The following is a 22,384-nucleotide window of genomic DNA, read 5'->3' as shown; positions in this document are numbered from 1 at the left end:
TTTCAATTTTTTGTGAATGGTTTTCCCAGTGAAGTCATAGTCATTTCTAGGTCTAGTTTTTTGTTCAGTCAATGAAAATTTTTTGAATTGTACGTCAGAACTTGTCCTGCTATGTTTTTTTAAATTCGCTTTGCCTTGTGATCACGTTTTACGTAAGTCCCGATTTTCACGCTTGACTTCTGACTTCATTCTCTGTTTCAACTAAATGTATTTTAAATTTTTTCAGGTATTGAATTACGTAATGTAGTGAATACGGACAAAGTCAAAAGAGAAAAATGAAAAACCGGGATAAACATATAAATCCCGGCCATTATGCCATAGTGCATTTGGTTAACAAAGTTGATTAAATCTATTGCTAGATGGCGTTAGTATTACGCTTAATAGCCATCACTTTAGAAGGTGAATTAAAACACCAAATAAGAAAGTTTTGACGCTCAGAAAAATTCTGTCAATTTTTTTCTCTTAATTTTTTCTGTCAACCCCAATGTGCGTCAATGGCGGCTATTTTCCGGCAGTTTGACTGCAATGTTTCACATGTACAGTGGCGCATCAATTGTATTGAACATAGTACATTATACTATTTGAACATAACGATCGCAAAAGAGAGCATTTTTTCCTGCGCTTCTTGGAACAGCTGTTTCTTCCACCTCATAGTTATCCAGATCGTTCCTTGGAATCCTTTGGAATTAATATTTTTATCGAGATGAGGCAGCAGGTTTTAATTTATACAGGTAGATTTGTTAGCCCTTGCAATTAAAAACGAGTCTTTGAGGCTCTTTTGTCTGAGTCTACAAGCAAATTGATTAATCCAATGAACAGCCTGCTTTGGTGGTTCTGAAGTCCATCAGATCTACGACAGTTGTGACTCTACGTAAGTGGGTCGGTCGTTAATGGCGTTTTCGATGGTCTGGTTCGGAATTTTTTTGTCTGAGCGTAATGTAGAGTGACCATCTAAACCTTCCCGAGTTTATCGGCGAAAACGGATTCGCTGCTGGAGAACATAAATTTTGCCGCGATTTTTTTGAAAGATTCACTCAGGCGGGTTTTTGTCAAAAATTTGTGGTGTTTTCTAAAGGTCCTTCAATTGGCTGCCCCTGAAACGTTTCGTTTTTGCAGGTCGTTTTACGAGAAAATTTAGTATGGAAAATAAGTAATAGCTTAGCTGTGACCGAATTGCACTTGACGAAGGAATACTTTTAGGTGTATTTTTGTCACTCTGGTTTGGTAACGCTACTAATTCTTTGGATCTTTTCCGTTTGTGCCCCCCCCCCCCCCCCCCAGCTTAGTTGGTGCATATTATTTGCGCCCACAGACGCACGTGCCATATTTTTACATAATGATTTACTATGTAATGGCACGTGCTCTGTAACTTGGGGGGTGCATAGCGTACTGGGGGCACAAGCGGAAAGGATCCAACTCTTTCATAGTAATGGTGGTATCCATTTTGAACATCATTGTCGCCATGCTTTGGACTCTGATTCTGACAAGTTAGGCACTTTGATTAGTATTGGGATCAGTACGACTTCACATATCAATTATAAGAATTTCAGACCAGTCTTATGGTGTTTGATAGTGTTTACTATTTAATAAAATTGAATAGAATAAAAGTTGCATCAAGCCTCTGCTTTTGTTGTTTCCGTTTCTGATTAATTTTGGCATCGAGGCAAATGAGCTGTTTTCGATGTACTTGTATGTTTCAGAAGTTATGTAATTTGAAATACAGATTGAGTCGGAGCTTCAATTTGAAATACAGAGATTGAGTCTGAGCTTCAGCTCTATCTTTCTTCAGTACTAACGTGAGAAGCAATTTCCATATCGCAATATTCTTTGAAATAACTTGTTAACAAGAACTTATTAAAAGGTGGAATGTTATGAAAGTGGAAAGCAAGGCTAGATGGTGGTTGTCAGCCTGGTATAGGTCTTTCTTGGTTCCTGCTTGCCACTCTTTCTTGGATATTTAAAAGTTGAATAGCTTAGCGAGGCTTTGTTTTTCGAGATACATGGCAAAGAAATGATATTAAGCTAGTCATCGTTTGCTTTAACTAGTCGGAATTGTCGTTGAAATTGAGACCTAATTCCAGTTTATGATTTATGTTCAATATGTCCCGGTTTGTGGAGTGTGTAGTCTTTTACGTACCGAAATCGTCAAGAATAATTTGAAAATCTATTTGCTATGACTAGAAGTCTTTTTGAGAGAATGTGAGTTTGATGAACAGAAAGAGTGACACACATCCATTTAAAATTTAGGTATTCTGTTGAAGAATTTTGAGTGTGTAATATTTAGTGCTAAATAACTGCCCGAAGTGACAGAACTGCCATTTGGTTGACTAATTTTTCTACGAATGCTACTAATTTTCACCCATGTGTTCTAATGGTGTACAGATGCAATTTCGTGTACCCCTCAATGGGCAGCTAAGTATATGTTAGAACATATACTTAGCCGCCCGAGGGGGGCTAAGATTTCATTCTATTGTATTTAGAAAACCGAAGGGTACGAAAGTGCTCAAATTCATTTGAAATTGAATTTAAGAGTACAAGAGTTCCAAGTTCTAAGTTTTCTTCTTAAAATATACAAGAGTTGAAATAAACTAAATGTCTCAGTCTCCGATAGCGAAGCAGCCGAGTTTTTATAGCGGTTTAATTGCAAGTGTCAAAAGTTAGATTTCTAACTAAGTCTATTTTTTGCCCTCCTAAGTTTATGGCAAAAAAGTAGACTTTTACCTTCAGTAAGTCTAAGTTCCATGTTTCAAGCTATATTCTCTGCCTCTAATTTTTAGTGACTGATGAATTCGTTCCCTGGGTCCCCCTGTAGTTTTTTTGAGTAATTTTTTGAGTTTTACCCGAATTTGTTGCTTTTATTATTTTTTCTAGCGATTGACTATGACATTTATTTTTGGTTTTCTAATGAGGTAGAAATAAAAGTATTTAATGGTATGAGTTCATGGAATTTTTTTTGTGACTTTATCAAATTAGTGGATTTTTAGTTTTGCCCGTATTTGTTGTTCTTTTCGTCCGACCCTTTTGACTTTTCGTCCTCAAAAACAGCAATGCCCGCCGGCCGCGCTCACCTCACACGCCCTTCAATAAAGTTAAAGCCAGCTTACCTAAACCATCGCTAGCTACTGACGAAGCCGCAGGATTGTCGTTTGAGAGCTATTCGCCCGGCATTAGTCTGCTATGCTTGTTTTGTTCTATCTTCCATTGGTTTTCTTTTGTTCCAAACGGACAAAATGAAATTTTTATTTGGCTTGCATTTTGTCTGCGTTTTCATAAAAATTTATTTGTTTTTGTTTGGCCGTTTTGTGTTTTTATGGTTTTAGGATTTAGTTTCATCACAGGCAGGTCGATTTGGCTTTCTAATGGGACGTACGTGACCCATCTAATGAGCCAGTTGATATCGTTTGGTTCTTGTGATTTGACACTAATTGTTTTCGCAATTATTTTTTGAATTTTTCAATGTCACCCATTATTGTTTTTGTCAATGAAGACAGATCTCATCTCCCTTTCTATGCTGCAATTTGTTTTCCAATGATTTGTTTTAGTTGTAGCTGAAGTTTCTATTGACGTGGATACATTTTTTAAAAAATGATTGTTGAATATTTTCTATTTTGGAGTTGAGTTATTGTAATATGTCATGTTTTTTGTTAATTTCAATCATTTCAAAGTAGCAATGTGCTTTTAATCATTTTCGTGACAGTTTTTGAAAATGTTCCTTTTGGTCAGATTTCTCTTTATTTCTGTATTTTATCTGTATCAATTCTCATTGGTTTTTCGTTGCCTGAAAACTATCAGTTTGCCTCTAGTTTTGTCTGTTCCGCAATGCGAATGGTTTCTTGTATTGCTTCCTTTTGGTAGTTCTGACACCGATCCCTTTCCACATATGTTTTTTCCATTTTAAAGCATTTTTCTCTGTTCTTTTCGATTACTTTCATTTATGTGCGCTCGATGCTTTATTTGAATGTTTTGAAGGGTGTTTGTTTATTCTGTTCTTTGGATTGTATTTCAGAAGTTCTCCTGTTATATTCGTTTTTTATACGTTTTAAATTAGTCACTGCGTTTGACTTCTCACTTAATTCCTTGGTTTTAACCGACTGAAATTTTGAGTTCATACCTTTTTTAAATTGTTTTACCCTTCGATCACGTCTTTCGTATTGCATAATGTGCGACTTTCAAGTTTGACTTCTGACGCCAATGCGTTCAAGGTCAAATAGCGAAATCAAGTGACGGGATAAGTAAAAAAAAGTCTATAAGACTTAATATTAATGACAGTGAATTAAATTATCGAAGTTCATTCAAGTATACTGCTAAATGTTGCTATTAATAAGCTGATTAGCCTCCCCTTTTTCTTTAACTGATTCAACACCAACGCCGGCCAGTGGGATCAACGGCGATGTTTTTCCGGCAATTTTTTTTACTGTATTTGTGAAAGAAAACTTACAGAACTCGAGAGTAGTTTAATATAACTTATAGGGAGAAATTGTATAGATTTTGGGAACTTAGTGTATTATGAGATTTTTATATAAATTTTGTCTTTACCATAGCCCTGCTATGGAAATTAATCAAAATCTGTCAAGGTTTAGCAAAATAAAATTGTAGACATGAACAACGGTCTTTTGTGGTTGTTTAATTTGTTGTTAATTCTTAGTAGGTTTTTAATTTATCGGTGTATAACTAATGCACAGGCTTTAGCTTTTATTTTGTTATGGGACTTGAAAAGCTGTCTTTACTTCTCCTTCTTTTGAATCTGTGTTTCAAACCTTGTTGTGTTCATGGGGACAATCCTTGGCTGTTTGTTTTCAATTTTGCTTGTATTTTCTGGTTTCTTTTGATTCTTCAATTCTGATAATTTTACCTGAAGTCTAGCGTTTATCTTTTTAAAAACATGTCCCTTATAAGGAAGTGAAATTAAGTCTTCAGCTTCATCTTTTTGGAGAAGTCGAAAAATGGTTTTCAAACTGAACCAGCATCTGATTTTCACGCTGAAGTGTGACTTTTTTGGCGAAGACCAGTTTTCAGTTAGAAAAATAGTAACAATATATGTTGAAACTGAATCAGAGCTTTTGAGCCGAAGTATAGTTACGATTATGTGTGTTTTTGGCCCTTTTGTTGTCTTTGCTGATTTTTCTGTGAGTTCTATTGTCCATTCAATTCTCAATCATGTTGGTAACAGTCTCCCTCCTCGTTTTGGTGTTTTTTGGGGTAACGAAAACAAACTTGCTGTTGATTCTTCAAGCGTTTTCAATAATCTGGTAACTTTTTATTAAGCGGTTCTCTTTTAAGCAACTCTTAACTAGTTGGACGGGCCAAATACCTTTTTGTCATGTCTTTAATATCAATACTAGGTGACCCACTTTCAGAGGTTTTGGTTCGCTATTCGTTTTGTTATCTTAGACATTTATGGTATGAGCTTCTTGTCCGGAACTGTTGGGATATAGCTTGAGCTTGGACTGCTTTCGTTTTGAAACAGGCGTATTGTTTCGGACATACGTCTTCGCTGGTCTTTTTTTCGAGGCACGTATTACATTTTATTCTGAAGTTTGAGTGAGACACAATCAGGAGTGGAATTGCTACCTTTTTTATCGCCAATCAAAACATTGAATAATGATTGTTCGTTAAGTAAACATATCACGCTGAAAGCTTGCAGTAAAATGAAACGGTCGAATCCTGAATGTACTTTTTGACTGTTAATATTTTTGCCATAAGTGTCACTGAGAACGTTTGAGTCTGCAGTTGTACATCAAGCTCAGTTGCATTGGTAAGATAGATATCCGTTTGCTGTTAGAGCTCCGCCTTCAGTGATAAAAACTAAGACCTTCAATTCTGAGCGTGTTTGGATGAGTTTGCAAAGGCAATCCAGTCCTTCTTGATAGAGATCTCCTAGGGCTGACTAAGTAAAAACTTTCAGTTTTTTTCAAATAATTCAAATCTCTTGCAGTCAGAGATGTCCCTAGACATCTTTTTTAGAGACAATCCTATACTCTGACAAACGGCAATTGGGAACTTTTTTGAAGGCCATTTGGTTGGTAACTTTTTAAGAAACTGGGGACCATTAATCCAGCGGCATTTGATTTAGAATTGCAAATGGCCCTACTTTCAGTCTCTAGATCCACCGCCTGCTGGATTTAAAACTCCTGGTACATGTCATCTGTGTGACTTTGAGCAGTTTTCGAGAATTTCTGCAATTATTGGCAAGATGCTTTATGCATCTTTCTTTATAGTTGTAGATCCACTGTATTGTTGAGCTGTCGGTTTTTAGGTGTATAATCCAGTTTAATCCACCTAATTTCCAGTTTAGGTGTATAATCTGCTGACAAATGTGGGCAACTTCTGCTTTTCCCAAAATAAAGATGGTTGAAATAATATAATTGGTGTACTGTTCAGATATGCTACGGTGAGCGGTATTTTGAGCGGAGTATCACAGAAGATGCGCAAAGTGGATTCTTTCGTTGCAATTTCCTCTTTGAAAAAGAGAAGGAAATATTTTTCGATGGTTGGAGTGTTTTCAATTTTTGGTCGTTCGCCCTTTCAAATGGGACTCAAAATTGTTGCGTTATCGCATGGCTTCCTTAGTCTCCAGAGCTCTTGCTTGAGTTCTATTTTGCACAATGAAGATTTCAACTGATCCAAACTGGATTAATAGATGGTTGGAAAGCCTTTGCAAAATTTGGTTTTTGAGATTAACTTTTCGAGAAGTTTTAGTGTTTTTATACTGATCATTGTATTTTTGAGACTCTCTCGTTATCTGTGGTTGGTATTAACTGTTCAGTGCCTTCTGTGAATTGGCAGGTAGGAAAAATTATTGAGGATTTGCTCAGTTCCGTAGAGTTCAGATTTTTCTTGGGGATTAGACTTATGACTTCTGGAGCATTAGGAGACCATATGGTTAAATTAAAACCAAGTTGCATCAGGCATTTCAGATCCTTCGAAATAGGTTTTTATCTCTGACTTTCTCTGTTGCATGATAAAGAGCATGCTTGTAGAAAGAATCTTGTCTGCTAAAGGGTATTGCTGAATGCTCTTCTTTGCTGTTTCCTGTATGACGTAATTGCAGCACGTTGATAAACATATTGCTTCAAAGATTTGTCTCCTAAATTGGTTGCAAACTAATCGCTCCTCTTTTTCCATGGAAACCTCAGACATAGCAGACCAGTGTTCGAACGCCTACTTGTTCGAAGATGCCTTCTGTCGCAGCTTTTTACACTTTTCCCTGGGTGAAGCGACAGATGTTTCCAAACAAGATTTGCATCGAATCGGGTCCTTTGAGATTCCTTAGAACTTGAGATTCCTTGAGAATCCTTTTAGATTTCTTGATATCGCAGTTGACATTATCCTGATTTGTTTAGTTTTGATAACCAATCAATAGAAATTTTGTTCGAGTAACTAATTATTCAGCTTTCCTAACTAACATTTAGCTTCGCTTGAATGTCCAAATAGTTCCAAGATGAAGCAATCACAATTTCCTTGAGTTTTGGTTTATAACGCAAACTATAAATAGAAAAAGTTAAGTCCTTTATAGTAGACCGAACCATCAATCAAAACTTGCAGTAAAATGAATCGGGAGTGGTTGAGTCCTGAATGTACTTTTTGACTGTTAATATTTTTGTCATTAGTGTCACTGAGAACGTTTGAGTCTGCAGGTGTACATCAAGTTCAGTTGCATTGGTAAGATAGATATCCGTTTGCTATTAGAGCTCCGCCTTCAGTGATGAAAAACTGAGACCGTCAATTCTGAGCGTGTTTGGATGAATTGATATTTGTAGAGGCAATCCAGTCCTTCTTGATAGGGATCTCCTAGGGCTGACTAAGTAAAAACTTTGAGTTTTTTCAAATAATTCAAATCTCATGCAGTCAGAGATGTCCCTAGACATCTTTTTTAGAGACAACCCTATACTCTAAAAAACGGCAATTGGGAACTTTTTTGGAGGCAATTTGGTTGGCTACTTTTTAAGAAACTGGGGACGATTAATCAGGCGGCATTTCGTTTAGAATTGAAATTGGCCCTACTTTCAGTCTCTAGAATCACCGCCTGCTGGATTTAAAACTCCTGGTACATGTCATCTGTGTGACTTTGAGCAGTTTTCGAGAATTTCTGCAATTATTGGCAAGATGTTTTATGCATCTTTCTTTTTAGTTGTAGATCCACTGTAATGTTGAGCTGTCGGTTTTTAGGTGTATAATCCAGTTTAATCCACCTAATTTCCAGTTTAGGTGTATAATCTGCTGACAAATATGGGCAACTTCTGCTTTTCCCAAAATGAAGATGGTTGAAATAATATATTTGGTGTACTGTTCAGATATGCTACGGTGAGCGGTATTTTGAGGGGAGTTTCACAGAAGATGCGCAAAGTGAATTCTTTCGTTGCAATTTTCTCTTTGAAAAAGAGAAGGAAATATTTTTCGATGGTTGGAGTGTTTTCATTTTTTCGTCGTTCGCCCTTTCAAATGGGACTCAAAATTGTTGCGTTATCGCATAGCTTCCTTAGTCTCCAGAGCTCTTGCTTGAGTTCTAGGTTGCACAATGAATATTTCAACTGATCCAAACTGGATTAATAGATTGTTAGAAAGCCTTTGCAAAATTTGGTTTTTGAGATTAACTTTTCGAGAAGTTTTAGTGTTTTTATACTGATCATTGTATTTTTGAGACTCTCTCGTTTTCTGTGGTTGGTATTAACTGTTCAGTGCCTTCTGTGAATTGGCAGGTAGGAAAAATTGTTGAGGATTCGCTTAGTTCCGTAGAGTTCAGATTTTTTTTGGAGATTAGACTTATCAGTTCTGGAGCATTAGAGGACCATATGGTTAAATTAAAACCAAGTTGCATCAGGCATTTCAGATCCTTCGAAATAGGTTTTTATCTTCGACTTTCTCTGTTACATGTTAGAGCATGCTTGTAGAATGAATCTTGTCTGCTAAAGGGTATTGCTGAATGCTCTCATTCGCCCGTTTCCTGTATGACGTAACTGCAGCACGATGATAAACATATTGCTTCGAAGATTTGTGTCCTCAATTGGTTGTAAACTAATCGCTCCTCTTTTTCCATAGAAACCTCAGACATATCAGACCAGTGTTCGAACGCCTACTTGTTCGAAGATGCCTTCTGTCGCAGCTTTTGACACTTTTCTCTGGGTGAAGCGACAGATGTTTCCAAACAAGGTTTGCATCGAATCGGGTCCTTTGAGATTCCTTAGAACTTGAGATTCCTTGAATCTTTTTAGATTTCTTGATATCGCAGTTGACATTTTCCTGATTTGTTTAGTTTTGATAACCAATCAATAGAAATTTTGTTCGAGTAACTAATTATTCAGCTTTCCTAACTAACATTTTGCTTCGCTTGAATGTCCAAATAGTTCCAAGATGACGCAATCACAATTTCCTTGAGTTTTGGTTTATAACGCAAACTATAAATAGAAAAAGTTAAGTCCTTTGTAGTAGACCGAACCATCAATCAAAACAAGAATTGACTCGATTTGTGAAGAAACAAAAGTACGGGATCGCATCTAGTTCTCAATTCGTTTCGATAAAGAGAAAACGAAAATAGGCTGGGGATTGTTAGAGACAGTAAGCGAAAAATTACTCTTATGAAATTTGTTCCTCAAAAGAAAGTGTCAGAATTTCTAAGTTAGTTCATTTGAAAAGTAAAAGTTAGGTTAAGCTGTAAAGTGACTACGTTGATTTAGAGAAACGTGACACAGTGAAAACTAATTTACAGCTCCCAGATGAACTGCTCATTAATAGGCACTTTCTGTTAACTTAATAAGACCAAATTGTCAGTTTTAACTGATTCTTATTAGTTGTTTAACCTTTTGAATGTTTTTGATGTCACGGAGAGTTTGTCAACCATATACAATTTCGGGCAATTTTTCTATGCCAACAACCGAATTCATTGCATAGCAATTGTATATAATCTGATGCAACTTGAAAAATGGTTCCGGGATTCCTGTATGCATAGCAATGTTGTTTTCGGGATAGCGGAACACTTTGAGTTTGATTTTTTTAACCGTTGAAGTTTTTGTTCACCCTTCCATTGAAAGCCACTATTTTAACTTTTTTTTCTCTGAACTCGATATTTGATCTCAATATTTTTAATGTGCGCTTTTTTCTGACTTTGTCAATACCTTGCTGGATGCTGAATGGTCAACTTTATAGCAATTAAGCAGATTGTAAGTAAGTCTGTTCGTCAACCGTAGGATTTCTATTTCACTTTTAGAGTGGCATGTCACAGCTGATTGTAGATCAGTTTCTGTGACTATGAACATCTGATTTCTCTTTGAATAGCTCTCGCCGTGTTTGGCCATAAATAATTTTCTTTGGTGTAGTAAAGCGTCAAATTTGTCACAACCTATTATATGATGTTTTAATTTTAGTTGTGTTTAAATTTTTGACAGACTTTTCGGAGCCGTCCTCTATTGAGGGAACTCAATATCAGAAAGAACATTTTCTATTTTATACGTCTCATTAGAGATGAGCACTCTTTCTAGAAAGAATTCCATCGTTGTGAGTTTGATCCGTGTGTACCCTTGTGCAGCTCGGTTGTCGGACTTTCGGTGCGTATTACAAATCCAAGTAAAGTGTTTTCGTTAACAGTATTCCCAGTTGTAGTTAACATAATTTATTCAACGTTCCTATTGTCAAGAAATGCGTATGTATTGATTGATTTACCATTTTGTGAGAGCGTTTCAGGAAGTAATTAGAGATAAGACGGCCTTTCGGATGTTCATCGGGAGTTGCATTGTGTTGAATTTCCAGTTTACTGGATTCGTCATGTGAATGAGTGTTATGCCTTTTGCTACATGTTCTCTTATTCCCGAGTTTCTGCTTGATTTCAATTGGCCAGATCATGTTGGTAACAACTGTGTTTAATAAATCTTTTTTTTTGATGTTTTCTCGGACTGTCTCTGATCTCCGATGTAGTTTTTTTGCAGCTCCTTTTTCTAATTCGACGAAAACTTAACGTTTTACAACTGATCAATTCTTTTTTTTGGAATCGAATTCTGTATATTTCATTTCAGCAATTTTGTATTTTTGTGCGATTATTTTGACAAAATAGTTACTCTGACTCTACATGATTGGAGTACTTTGTTTCAATTGAGGACCCTAAAGTCTAAAGGACATTTAGAGGCGAATTTTTCGAAAAGACTTTCCGGAGACAATAAATGCTTTTTTACGGCCTGTATGAAAACTGTTTGTCATAGAAAAAATCAAAAAAGGATCTATTATCTCCGGAAAATCTTCTGAGAAATATTTTCAAATTTTGATTGACGTTCATTAGCGTATTGATGCCATCGATTTCCAAAATCTGCTTCAACTTTGTTCCGAGAAATGTGTTCTCTGTTTCTATTACAGTCTAGATTGTTTTTCTTGAATGTTTTTGTGCATGTCATCTCAAGATTTGTTGTCCTTCCTATCAGCAGCATTTGTTTATGTGGCTTTGTATGAATTTTTTTGATTGACATTATGAGAAATAGTTTGCTGTGATTAGTTATAACTTGTTTGTGGGCAGTTTTGATTCTCACACTGAACATTGAATGCGATGTAAATGATTTCCGGCTGAAGATGGAACAGGAGAGAGTTATCTTCGAAGATCATGTAGTCTTCGTTTCGTGCGAAGGCGAGAGGTTCCGTCTCACCAAAGACCAATGTGCAAAGTGTATGAACATAGCGGCAATGCTCTCGAAGTTGGACCTGTGCAATGATACGCCACTTCAATTGCCTCTTGTTACAATTGAAGAAGTGAAGTTGGTTAAAACATGGTTTTCTGAAAGTATACTGCCAGAAAATCCTGAATCTCTATTCCGTCTATTGAAGGTTGCCGATTTTCTTTTGATTGAAGAGCTGACTGATGCTATTTACAGCAAGGTTCGCTTTCTCTGCAATGGAAAGAAATTGTCTGATATCAAAGCTATTTTTCCAACAACTGAATTTGCGTCAAACAGCAACGGTAGTTGTGAAGTAGATGTGGGAATTAGCTCTGAACTTCCGCTGTATAATGGGAAAGATATTAGTCTGCGAAATGGCCGCAATCAATGCCAAAATTATAGGAGTGAGAATCTCAATTGTGGTGATTCTGGTGTCTTGCTTCTGTGCAATGGCTGTAAAATGGTCAAATTCTGCTCTCGGGAGTGCCAGAAAGAGTATTGGAGTGTACACAAGGAGTATTGTGAAGGGATTCAAATGATGGAAAGTGCGATGGAGAGTAAGCGAGCAGAAGCTATTGAGCGGATGGGAGTTGACGCCTTTGAGGGAGAAAATGCTAGGAATGTTTGGGGCAACGTATTTGGACGAGTTTATTGCTATGCTAGGCGTTTTGTGGCAGACGCCTACTTCGAGATGGCCCATGAAGAAGACTATGACCATATATATGAGACAGGTCTAGCCCACTACTTAGAGTTGTTGAGGTTGAACCACACGGACGCTCAGGGTCTGCGTAAAACTGTTCCCTTTGTTTTGATTAAATTGGAGAGAGATGACGATTGTTACAATTTTGTCAAATGGTGGATGTCAAAAGATGCAAACGGTGAACACGATTGGAGTCATAGAGAAAATAGTGAAGAAGGTGATTGGTTGTGGTTCACAAATCAAAATAGATTTGAGAATCCTTCGCTGTTATTAGAAAGTCACCCAGGGAGCGACTCTTCGGCGCACGTTGTCGCACTGCTGGTACTCAAGTTGAGGATTGTTGCAAAGTATGAAGCAGACCTGAAAATCTGCTGCGCTGTTGAAAATTTTCTTGCCCAATTTGAAAATCTGGAAATTTCTCATTTGCTTCCGAAAATTAGGGAAAGGATATTTGGAGCTGACGAAGACATTTTGAAAGATCAACTGAGCCACGCTGAATATATAATGCAGGTGATTGAGAGCAAAAATAGGGTGTTTCTGAGGGCTGTTCTAAATCCGTTACCTCTCACTAGCCAACAGTATCCAAAGACCAGCACACCTGGAACACCTGAGGAAGCGTTTCTTGTACTAAAAGATTCATGTCGAGTATTGGCCAGCATTCCGGGCGCAAAGGAGAAGATTGCCAAAATTGTTGGAAGTGACCATTCATACGATCCTGCCTATGGTAGCGTTTAAAGAACATTAAGCAAAAATGTTTCAATCCGTCGCCATTCCTTTCTGTTTCCTTTCGTTTCAAATAATTTCAGTGATATTTATTTAGTCACCGTTTTGGTTGTTGAGAGTTTGTAAGAATTATTAGTTGTAGTTTATTTTGTTTGTTCAGCTCTTATCGACCGACCGATTGTATTGGAGTTAATAAATTGCGGAGGATATCTAGCAGGCATATGAAATGTACGTCGAGTATTTCATTTGGTTTTTTTTCAGCTTAACATACAATCTAATGTTGTATGTTTGGAAATATATTTGAGCATTGATGTAGAGTTAATATTTTTTAGTATGTAAAATTTTTTATCAATTGGGACTTGTTGATCTAGTGTTGTGGCGATGCCTTATATTTTGATTGAACGAGCTTACAAAAATATTGTTCAAGTTATAGTAATAGAATTCTTTCTCTGTGGATGAATTCAAATTTGTTTGTTTTTACCACAAGAAATTTGTGTTCAGGCGGCGTTCTGATCCAAAAACGAAAGAGTAAATTTGCTAGTGGAAAAATTTAACGGACTGAAGGAAATTCTTGCGCTTTTTTTCACGCGCTAGGTTTAATGATTAACGTATTTGAGGTGAGTTGATTTTTCGTGATAAATAATGTGCATGTCTACTAGAATTTGATCGTTCTTTTGGTCCCTTTGGCTTTTTTGGTTATGGTTGTATTGTGTGGTTATGGGTATTTTACCGAGGCAGTAGAAATATCCCTATGCCTTGATATAATAGTGTGTTTTTTAAAATAATTTCTGCAAGGTTGTATCTTTGGTGACTTATTAGTAATCTAATTAAGTTAGGTGCTTTTTTAATTGCTCTCAAACGAAGTTTGTAGCAATTATATTAGTCCTGTTGGTCTTTTTTAATGCGATTTTTCGCTTGACCGATTTTTCGTCTGACGCTTTTGACTTTTCGTCCTCAAAAACGGGATAAACAGGTAGCGCCCAGCGGGCATTAAGTGCTCTTAGAGCCTTTCAGCTCTGTTTCACAGCTCAAACTTTTTGGAGACTCTCAAATGACCGCTCACCGGTCGTTTGAGAGCAATTCGCCCGACGTTAGTCGGTTATGTTGAATACTTGCATTGATTTCTTGGATTTTTGTGAGAAATTTTTACACATTTATAAAATTTCGGCCAATTTTTAAACCAATTTAGTTTCTTTATTTTTTCTCCTCGGTTTTGTTAATCTTTTTGGAATACCTTTTTTGCTCTCATTAGAAATTGGTCTTATTCAATTTGTGGTTGGTTGCTCAGTGTACTTTCTTGTGAAGCTTTGGAATTAAATTTAATTGGTTCCAAATGTCAGTTTTTGCAGCAATTATACAGTTTTGGCGATTTCGTGTTTGGATTTAGATTTTGGTCTCTCTTCCTGACAAGTTGATGTCTCAATTAAATTGTGCCATCGATTTATTCAACCTCAATAATTACTTGTTTTTTTGTTTTAATTTTTAATAATTCTCAAATTTGATAAATTGATATTTTTGTATTAATTATTTCAACATTATCCTTTTCCATTTGCTTGAGGTTCTCCTGTTTTTTTTCTATTTTTCTGAGGGAGTTTCGGTCATCATCAGTCCTCGATGAGCAGTTTGTCTGTCTTAGAAATTCAGATTACTTTGCCTATTTGCCAAGTTTACCTGATAATATGTATCCAATGAATTCGAGTGTTTCTGCTCACAAGTATTTTTAGTTGCCATTTTTGAATCACTTTTGCATAAATTCTGAAGAACTTTGTTTTTGAGTTTTGTAAGTGGTTGCATTTTTTTCGTCAATGGTCAATATTAATTTTTAAGATGTGTAAAAAATTTTTCGTAGTGTATTTCAATTCGCTATTGCGTTGCAGAGAACTTGTTTCCGCTATAAATTGAGTGGTTTTGGCCTCAATTTTTTTTGTAATTAAGTTAATGTTCGGGTGATTATTTGATTGCTCAACTATTTTATTAAAAATAAACCAATGCCAAGATTTTGCCGCACAAGTGTTGCAGTTGGGTTGTTTTTCGCGAGTCTTTTTTTGACGTTTGTCCCCAACTTTTTTTACGTCGTATGACACACTTAAATCAGCTCTAATCCATGCATAATTGTTTTTTTTTAATTGCGTGCCTTGCGTCGTCGGAGGAATATTTGCTTGTATCTTGCGTAATTATTTTTTTGTCACCTGTTACTTACCTTACTACTCACTAATCTTTTTTTATCAAACTATTTTAATGAGAAATTAAGGTAAAATAATGTCTCAACCTATTCGGAGGCTGTTTGGGGAGCTTTGCAGTACATTGCGGACATCTCAACATCTAGCTGAAATTTTTTAAAGTTTCTCAGATCTAATTATTTAATTGCTCGTGATCTCAACAAAGTTTGTCGTTTCTATGAGTCGTGCGGTCTTTTTATGCAATTTTTTTGGATCTTTTCTGCTATTGCCCCCATTTCTATTTGCCTTCCCAACTCACTTATGCATCTTATAGCATATTGTTTGCATTTTATACACTTTCGTATACTAAAAAACTAAAAAGTACGGATCTCTAAGGAACAAAAAATACATATTTGGGGGGTGCAAATCGACTGGTTATATAGGGCTGAGGAGGCAAAACAGAAAAGATCCCGATTTTTTGCTTGACCACTTTTTTGTTTGACGCTTTAATTTAACTGCTAGTCTCTAAGCGTGCTGCTAATCAGAGCTGCTGAGAAGACATAAAACAATTATGCAATGGCAGTTTTTCTGGCGTTTTCGACAAATGCAAGATTTTGGTATTTGCAAGTATAGCAGAACTGCGAGCAGAGATATCCGTTTTTCCGAATGGTGCGTCAAGAATCCGATGAAATTGTTACTGATTACGTCAGCTGTACAATAATGGTGGCTAAGTTTGGATAGATGACTTCAATATCTTTAATAGTATTAACGGGCAGTTTTGTTTGCCAGCTCGCACACTGTATGTTTAGAATATTAGACTTTTGGTTTCTACACTTGTCATCAATGAATCGGTTCAATCGGCCTGTTTTTGTTTCAATCCGATAATAAATTAGTTCGGCGATTAGCAGTAGTCTATGCGCTCTATTTATGCTATAAATGACTGTGTTCTGCAATACAAACTTATTGTGTGCTCTATTTGGCGGCAAAACACTGCAGCAATGCGCCGAGCCGTTGTAAAAAGTGAAATCACCCGTTGTCTAATTTTTAATTTATAAGGCCCTATCTAATCTTTCGTCGGAGAGCAATTGTTCCGACCTGAGTTGGTTCTGTTTTTGACGATGCTGATCAAATTCAATATGTGAAGTAGTTTTTTTTTGTTGAATGGATGTTTTAAAGGCCTGTCAGCTCAGGGTTTAATCTGGCTTTTCGTTTGATTTCTTCCTTTTCTTCTTGAATCTCGCTGCAATAGTCTTGATAATCTCGTTTAGAGTCTAATGAGTTTCGCCAGAGGGTTTGGCCGGCATTTGATTTAAGTCAAACCATAGCAAGACAAGTTAATTGCATGATTACTCTTGATTGACATTGAAAAGTATTTCAGGTGGGGATGGAACCTGAGGTTAAGAAGGTATCGCAAGATGTCGTCGTATTCCTTTCTTCTGATGGCGAGAGGTTCCATCTCACCAAAGCCCAATGTGCAATGTGTAAGAACATAGAGGCAATGCTCTCAAAGTTGGACTGGTGCAATAATGATGAGCCTATTGAGCTGCCTCTTGTTGCGATAAAAGAAGCTAGAATGATTAAGACGTGGTTTGGTGATCAAAAATTACCGGACAACATGGAGTCGCTATTCCGACTTCTAAAGGTGGCGGACTTCCTGGTTATTGACGAGCTTACAGAGGCTATTTACAATAAGATTGACAACTTGCGCGATGGAAAGAAGTTGTCCGAGATCAAATTTATGTTTCCTTCGAATAATACTGCGCCAAAAAACAACACTAACAAGGCAGCTAGTTTTGGCGTAAACTTTGAGTTGGAACTTTATAATGGAAAGGACATGAGTCTGCAGACGAGACGGGATCGTTGTCAAAATTATATGGGTGATAATTTTACGTGTGGTGATTCGGGAACCCTACGACTATGTACTGGATGTAGGATGGTCAAATTCTGCTCTGTGGAATGTCAGAAAGAATACTGGAGCATTCACAAAAAACATTGTAGGGCAATCCAGCGCATGGAAGGTCAAGTGAGACGGGAAAAGGAGAAAGCTGTTAGGCAAGTAGGAATTGAAGCCTTTGAAGGAGAAAATGTTGGACGTATTTGGAGCAACCCGTTTCTGAGGGATTATTGCAATACTAGGCGTTATTTAGCAAATTCATACTTGGATATGGCCCATGAAGAGGAGTATGAGCATATGTACGAAGCAGGTCTGGCGCACTACTTTGAGCTATTAAGATTAATTCACTGGGATGCCCTGGGGTTGCGTGAAAAGGTTCCGTTCATATTGATTAATTTGAATAGAGATGACGATGCCTACAACTTCGTCAAATGGTGGATCACGATAGATCCAAACTTCGATTATAATTGGGATGATGTTCCTCAAAGTACCCAACAAGGTGATTGGCTTTGGCTAAAAAATGAGAATAGATATGAGAGTCCTGTGCTTTTACTAGAAAAAAGCTCTGAAAACGTTTCTCTTGCGCATGTGGTAGCTCTTTTGCTTCTCAAATTGCGAATTGTTGCGAAATATGAAGCAGACATAAAAATATGTAATGTCATTGAGAAATTTTTCTCTGAAATTGATGGTCTTGAAATTTCTCATTTGCTGCCGAAAATCAAGGAAAGAATATTTGGCGAGAAAGAAAATAGTTTGAAGGAGCAACTTGGCCATGCGGAGTACATAATGCAACTGATTGAGAATAAAAATGATGTGTTTCTGAGGGCAGTTCTGAACCCAGAGCCTCTCAAAAGTCAAGGATTTCCAATGGTTATGGAAACTGGGACCCCAGAGGAAGCCTTTATTGTGTTGAACGAATCCTGTCGAATGTTTTACAGGATTCCTGGCGCCATCCAGAAGATCGAGAAAATTGTTGGAAATGATGGGTCATACGATCCTTATTATGACACTTATTGAAAGGCAGTCAATGAAGCCAAAGAGATGTAATGTTATAAAAACTACATTTAACGATTTTTTTTAATCAAATTTTATTGATGGAAATTCTGTTAATTAATTAGTTCTTATGGATCAATAACAAATCAAATGATTGTGTTCTTGTTATCACATATCTAATCTATGTTGATTATTGTGATTACCACATATATTTTCCTCAGTACGCTGCTGCTATATCGTAACGTGCAATCTTTGTTAGCTTTAATAAATGAAATAAATTTGAAGAGTTGCAACTTCTTTAATGAAATGAAATGAAAGTTGTAGTTTCTGTTCAAGCAATTGGAATGTTAGTGATTATTTCTATTTGATTTAAAGAGTTGGCGGTCGATTAACTGAGGTATACAAAAATTTTGTTCATTGATCTTTATGTATTAATATGACATTTCCAGCATCAAACTGGTGAAAGAGAAGTAGCTAATTTATTCAGCAAGTTCATCTTAATGAAAAGATGCTTGGTTAATTGCTCTCAGACGACGTTTACAGCAATTGTATTATTCTTGTGGTCTTTTTGATGCAATTTCTCCCTTGATCGCTTTTTCGTCGACGTTTCGGGTAACTTTTACTCGCGCCTTATTTCTTGATTCTTGGCGTGATGTATATTGCTCTCATTCATAATTTAGCCGCTAACCTAATTCGATGTTTTTTCCTAATAATATCTAATAAAAAATGCGCCAAAATTGCTTTCTTATTTTCATCATAGAAATGGTCTATAACGCCAGTATTTTAAACCCCTCACTGCTATTATACATCCTCCTCGGCTAAAATAAGTCTAAATTGACCACCTGTCTGGCGTTTGAGGGCGATTGGGCCGACCGTAGTTGTTATTTTTTTGTGAAATGACTGAGTTGATTGGAAGTCATTGAAACTCGTGGATGTGCTTTTTCGGTTAATGGGGTTAATATTTTCAATCATGCTTTGCCACTTGCTCTTAAACAAAGTTTTTGGCAATTATTATAGCCATGTTCTTTTGTGATTTTTTTGTGTTGAAACTGGATTAACTGGTAAAGAACAGTGGCACTTAATTGCTACGCACTTCTCTAAGTGCCGTTCTATTCACGATGCGTGCGACTCACCGAAACTGTCAAGGAGACGTAAATTCATGCGATGGGCAATTCTTTGAGTATGGAAGCCCCCCCCCCCCCCCGGCTTCCACCACATTCTACTGTGTAAACTCTAGTTAATTCAAGATGTTTAGACCATATTAAGTGGTTTGAATACCATCTGCCTGCTTGAACCCCCCCCCCCCCCCCACCTCGTTTTTGCCCTCAGCCCCTCGCCAGTTGTTTTAGAGGTATTCATCCGGCGTTAGTCGGTTGAATATAATAGTCCCTTCGGTTATAAGTCGGTTGAAAGATATAATAGTCCCTTCCCAATACCATCGCACAATCCCCCGGCACATCACCCCCGTCCTCGTCCACCCCTGCACATCATTCGACACGTAACCCTGCACGCTTCACCCATCCACATTCTTCACATCTTCTTTAGATTTGATGCATTTTGTTTTTTTTTTTTAAATTATGATTTTTTTCGGTGTCTGGATGCAATGACAGCTCATTTCTTGGTTTCAGTATGAGATATGTCACTTCATACAAGTTTTAGCAATGGAAGCATGCATCATGCTTTATTGAATCTTAATATTTCTTTTCTTTGACCTTTAAGAAGAGTCATATACGAAAAATTGGTAATCAGAAGTACTAAATGTATTTTTTGTTTCATGTTAGGATAATGCTAAGAAACAAGGACAGCCAATCATCATATATGGTCTTTACATCAACGAAAACGCAACCAAAAGACGAAGGCTGTTATATTATGTCGTTACTGGGCCTTAATACCAACTAAGAACTTAAAATTAAATGTTAGTCGGGGGTGGGTCTCTGAATTTTCAATGCCCAATTTTTTTTATTTGGACACTTGTTTTTCATTTTGATGTTTCCATTGGAAGATTTTAACCGCGCAACCTGGCGCTTGAATGGTTGTTCAGGTGAAATGTAGACGGTTAATGACCAATGATGATTTAGTCCTTCTATTTCAGATATGTAAATGTAATTAGTAGGCGGCAGTTACAAGATAATCATTATTTTTCGATGGACAACAGTTTACGTGCGCCATCAAACAGTGGCATGATGGCGCCATCTGTATCCCCAATGTTGACCCCTATGACCTCTACGGGTGCCTTGTCTGCTAGTGTTGTAAGTGGAGGTCATTTGATGAATGGCAGTATGAATGTACAAATGGCACCCTCTGAGACTCCCGAGGTGCACTCGGATGAGGTGTATTGTATGGACTACATCAGTGACATGAAAGTGACAGATGCCCTCAATCTGACCAACGAGGGGGGATTGCTCTTTTTAGAAGATACGTGGAGAACGGAGTGGGAGAAACCTGTTCAGGTAACAAGACTCATGAATGTTGTTCTTGTACACGTAGTTAATTGCTCCAGAACTGGGTCTGAAGCAGATATTGTAGATTTATAATGCTAAATTTTCCCTGACCCTCCTTTCGCTCGCTTGAGTGATTTCATTTTTCAAGTGACGCTTCAATTTTTGATTTTTGCGAGAGCTAAGTTTCAGAATTTAAACCGCTAACTTAATTTGCGGCAGTTTACTAGTTACTCAATTAAAAGTGCGACAAAATTGGTTTCATTTTTTGCTACTTCTAAATCTAATTAGTGGTCTAAAAATGTGCTAATGACACCTTTCTAGGCTACAATCTCCCAGGCTGGAATTAAATGTAGCCTCAGCTTGTCATTCGAGAGCACTTAATCCACCGTTCAATAATGTGCGAAGCAAGAGGGTTTAATAGAAGAATCTACGGAAAATGTTAATTTTCCATATACGTGGCTACGATGCCAATTGTTTTGAAATCATTTGGCCTTTAGTGAGTGCAGTAAGTCGTTTACTGTAGCACTTTGACTGTCGGTCGATTTTACCGACCCGAGACATTGTTTTTGCAGGTCTTTGTTTTTGCGACAGTATAATTGAAACGATGATTTTAGTCACGAAATAGGAAGTGCAGCACAGAGGAAAGTGGTTTTGCGGCATGATTCTTTTCACTCTGATTTTTATGTAGAGTAAGAAAACGCAGTCCGTACAAAAATTAGCCTTCTCGCTTCTCGGTAGTGTTTTTTTGTTCACATGCGGCAATCTCACTTTGATTGTCCCAATCCATTTATAGTCACGCTGGAGTAGTAAGAGGAGAGATAAACGTGTTATTTTAAGGTCTGACATTTTTTCAAACTGCTTTGTAAGTAAAGCGAGATAATAGTATTTAAACAGATTTTCATTTTTGAGAGCAAATTTTTTTCATATACCTCGATTTGACGCTTTTTTCGCTGTTTTGCTCTTCTTTTTCTGTGCCGTTATTTTCTGAGAGATGGTACGTGGTTTCTGAAAATACTTAGTTGCAGTAGTTTAAAACCATGAAACGGCAACTAATGTTTATCTCGAACGAAGTTTGAACCAATCATTGTGAACGTGTTCGTCTTTTTTATGCAAAATTTTTGCTTCACCATTTGGCGCTGTTGTTCTAGAATATTCTGTGACTTCTCAAGTGACTTTTTCACGGTACAGTTCTTCATTTTGACTGATTTCAATCATTTTCCCTCATTCCGAAATGATTTTGTTGCTTATATAAAACTGATTGTTAGTGGTTGAGTAACAACGCCGTTGTGACTTACTGGGTAGCAACAACGCCATACCTCGTCTGCTTACCGGGAGTTCACCCGTTTGAACCCTATCAGGTCCGAATTGTACACCCAAAAAATTCCAAGCTACACCCCTAAATTAAATTGCTCCCCGTCTGTCTGCAATTTATCCGACGCTAGTCGGTTTGTGGTTTTTAAGAATAGAACGCTAGTTGTTAGGTCCCCCTATTGTGGTTTATTTGAATTAATTCACTGATTTGAATTGAAATATAACGGTTTCAACGAATTTGGCACTACCTGTTTTCAAATGAAAGTTAAATCTTATTGTTTTTTTCCATCTGTTGGTGTTATATAACGGTTTATCCGATTGTGACACGAGTTTTTTTTTTTTAAAAAAAGTTATTTTGGATTTTGCTTTTTGTCGGTTTGTTGCTCTGTGATTTAGGCTCATTATTGATAAATCTAATTGACCTTTTTATTAGGATTTTTGAGCTAGTCTAATTTTTTAATACAACCGAAATTTTTTATTGCGTGACTTCGTTTGGTTGTTGTTGTTCTGTCATTTATTCTCACTATTGA

The 22,384-nt window shown here is 36.9% G+C and overlaps 2 protein-coding genes across 5 annotated transcripts in view; both read left to right on the top strand.

Annotated features, from left to right (window-relative positions):
• Positions 1–1,448: 1,448 nt before the first annotated feature.
• On the top strand, positions 1,449–18,459 carry LOC142358573 (uncharacterized). 4 transcript variants are annotated; one of them, XM_075409993.1, is made up of 2 exons: positions 1,449–1,796; positions 16,594–18,459. In XM_075409993.1, the coding sequence occupies exon 2, from the start codon at positions 16,600–16,602 to the stop codon at positions 18,124–18,126; it is 1,527 nt and encodes a 508-aa protein (XP_075266108.1). In that variant the 5' UTR covers positions 1,449–1,796; positions 16,594–16,599; the 3' UTR covers positions 18,127–18,459. The 4 variants fall into 4 exon arrangements, with proteins under 4 accessions (XP_075266108.1, XP_075266134.1, XP_075266116.1 ...); XM_075410019.1 differs by lacking the exon at positions 16,594–18,459 and adding an exon at positions 11,551–13,215 and having other exon boundaries at positions 1,453–1,796; XM_075410001.1 differs by lacking the exon at positions 16,594–18,459 and adding an exon at positions 11,498–13,215 and having other exon boundaries at positions 1,453–1,796.
• Positions 18,460–20,157: 1,698 nt separating this feature from the next.
• LOC142358568 (protein Jade-3-like) overlaps positions 20,158–22,384 on the top strand; it is a 31,463-nt gene continuing 29,236 nt past the window's right edge. The window contains exon 1 of the mRNA XM_075409980.1: positions 20,158–20,552. Coding sequence (XP_075266095.1) covers positions 20,247–20,552 — 306 coding nt within the window. The 5' untranslated portion in view covers positions 20,158–20,246. The remainder of the gene's footprint in view (positions 20,553–22,384) is intronic.

Source organism: Convolutriloba macropyga, chromosome 1 (genome assembly GCF_964194025.1).
Source record: "Convolutriloba macropyga chromosome 1, txConMacr16.3, whole genome shotgun sequence".
Lineage (NCBI taxonomy): Eukaryota > Metazoa > Xenacoelomorpha > Acoela > Convolutidae > Convolutriloba > Convolutriloba macropyga.
Note: the sequence above shows the minus strand (reverse complement) of the source record. Positions and strands in the feature narration are given on the sequence as shown.

What these genes read in the sequence shown, in the direction of transcription:
- LOC142358573 (XM_075409993.1), top strand. Translation starts at nt 16,600, where the DNA reads ATGGAACCTGAGGTTAAGAAGGTATCGCAAGATGTCGTCGTATTCCTT.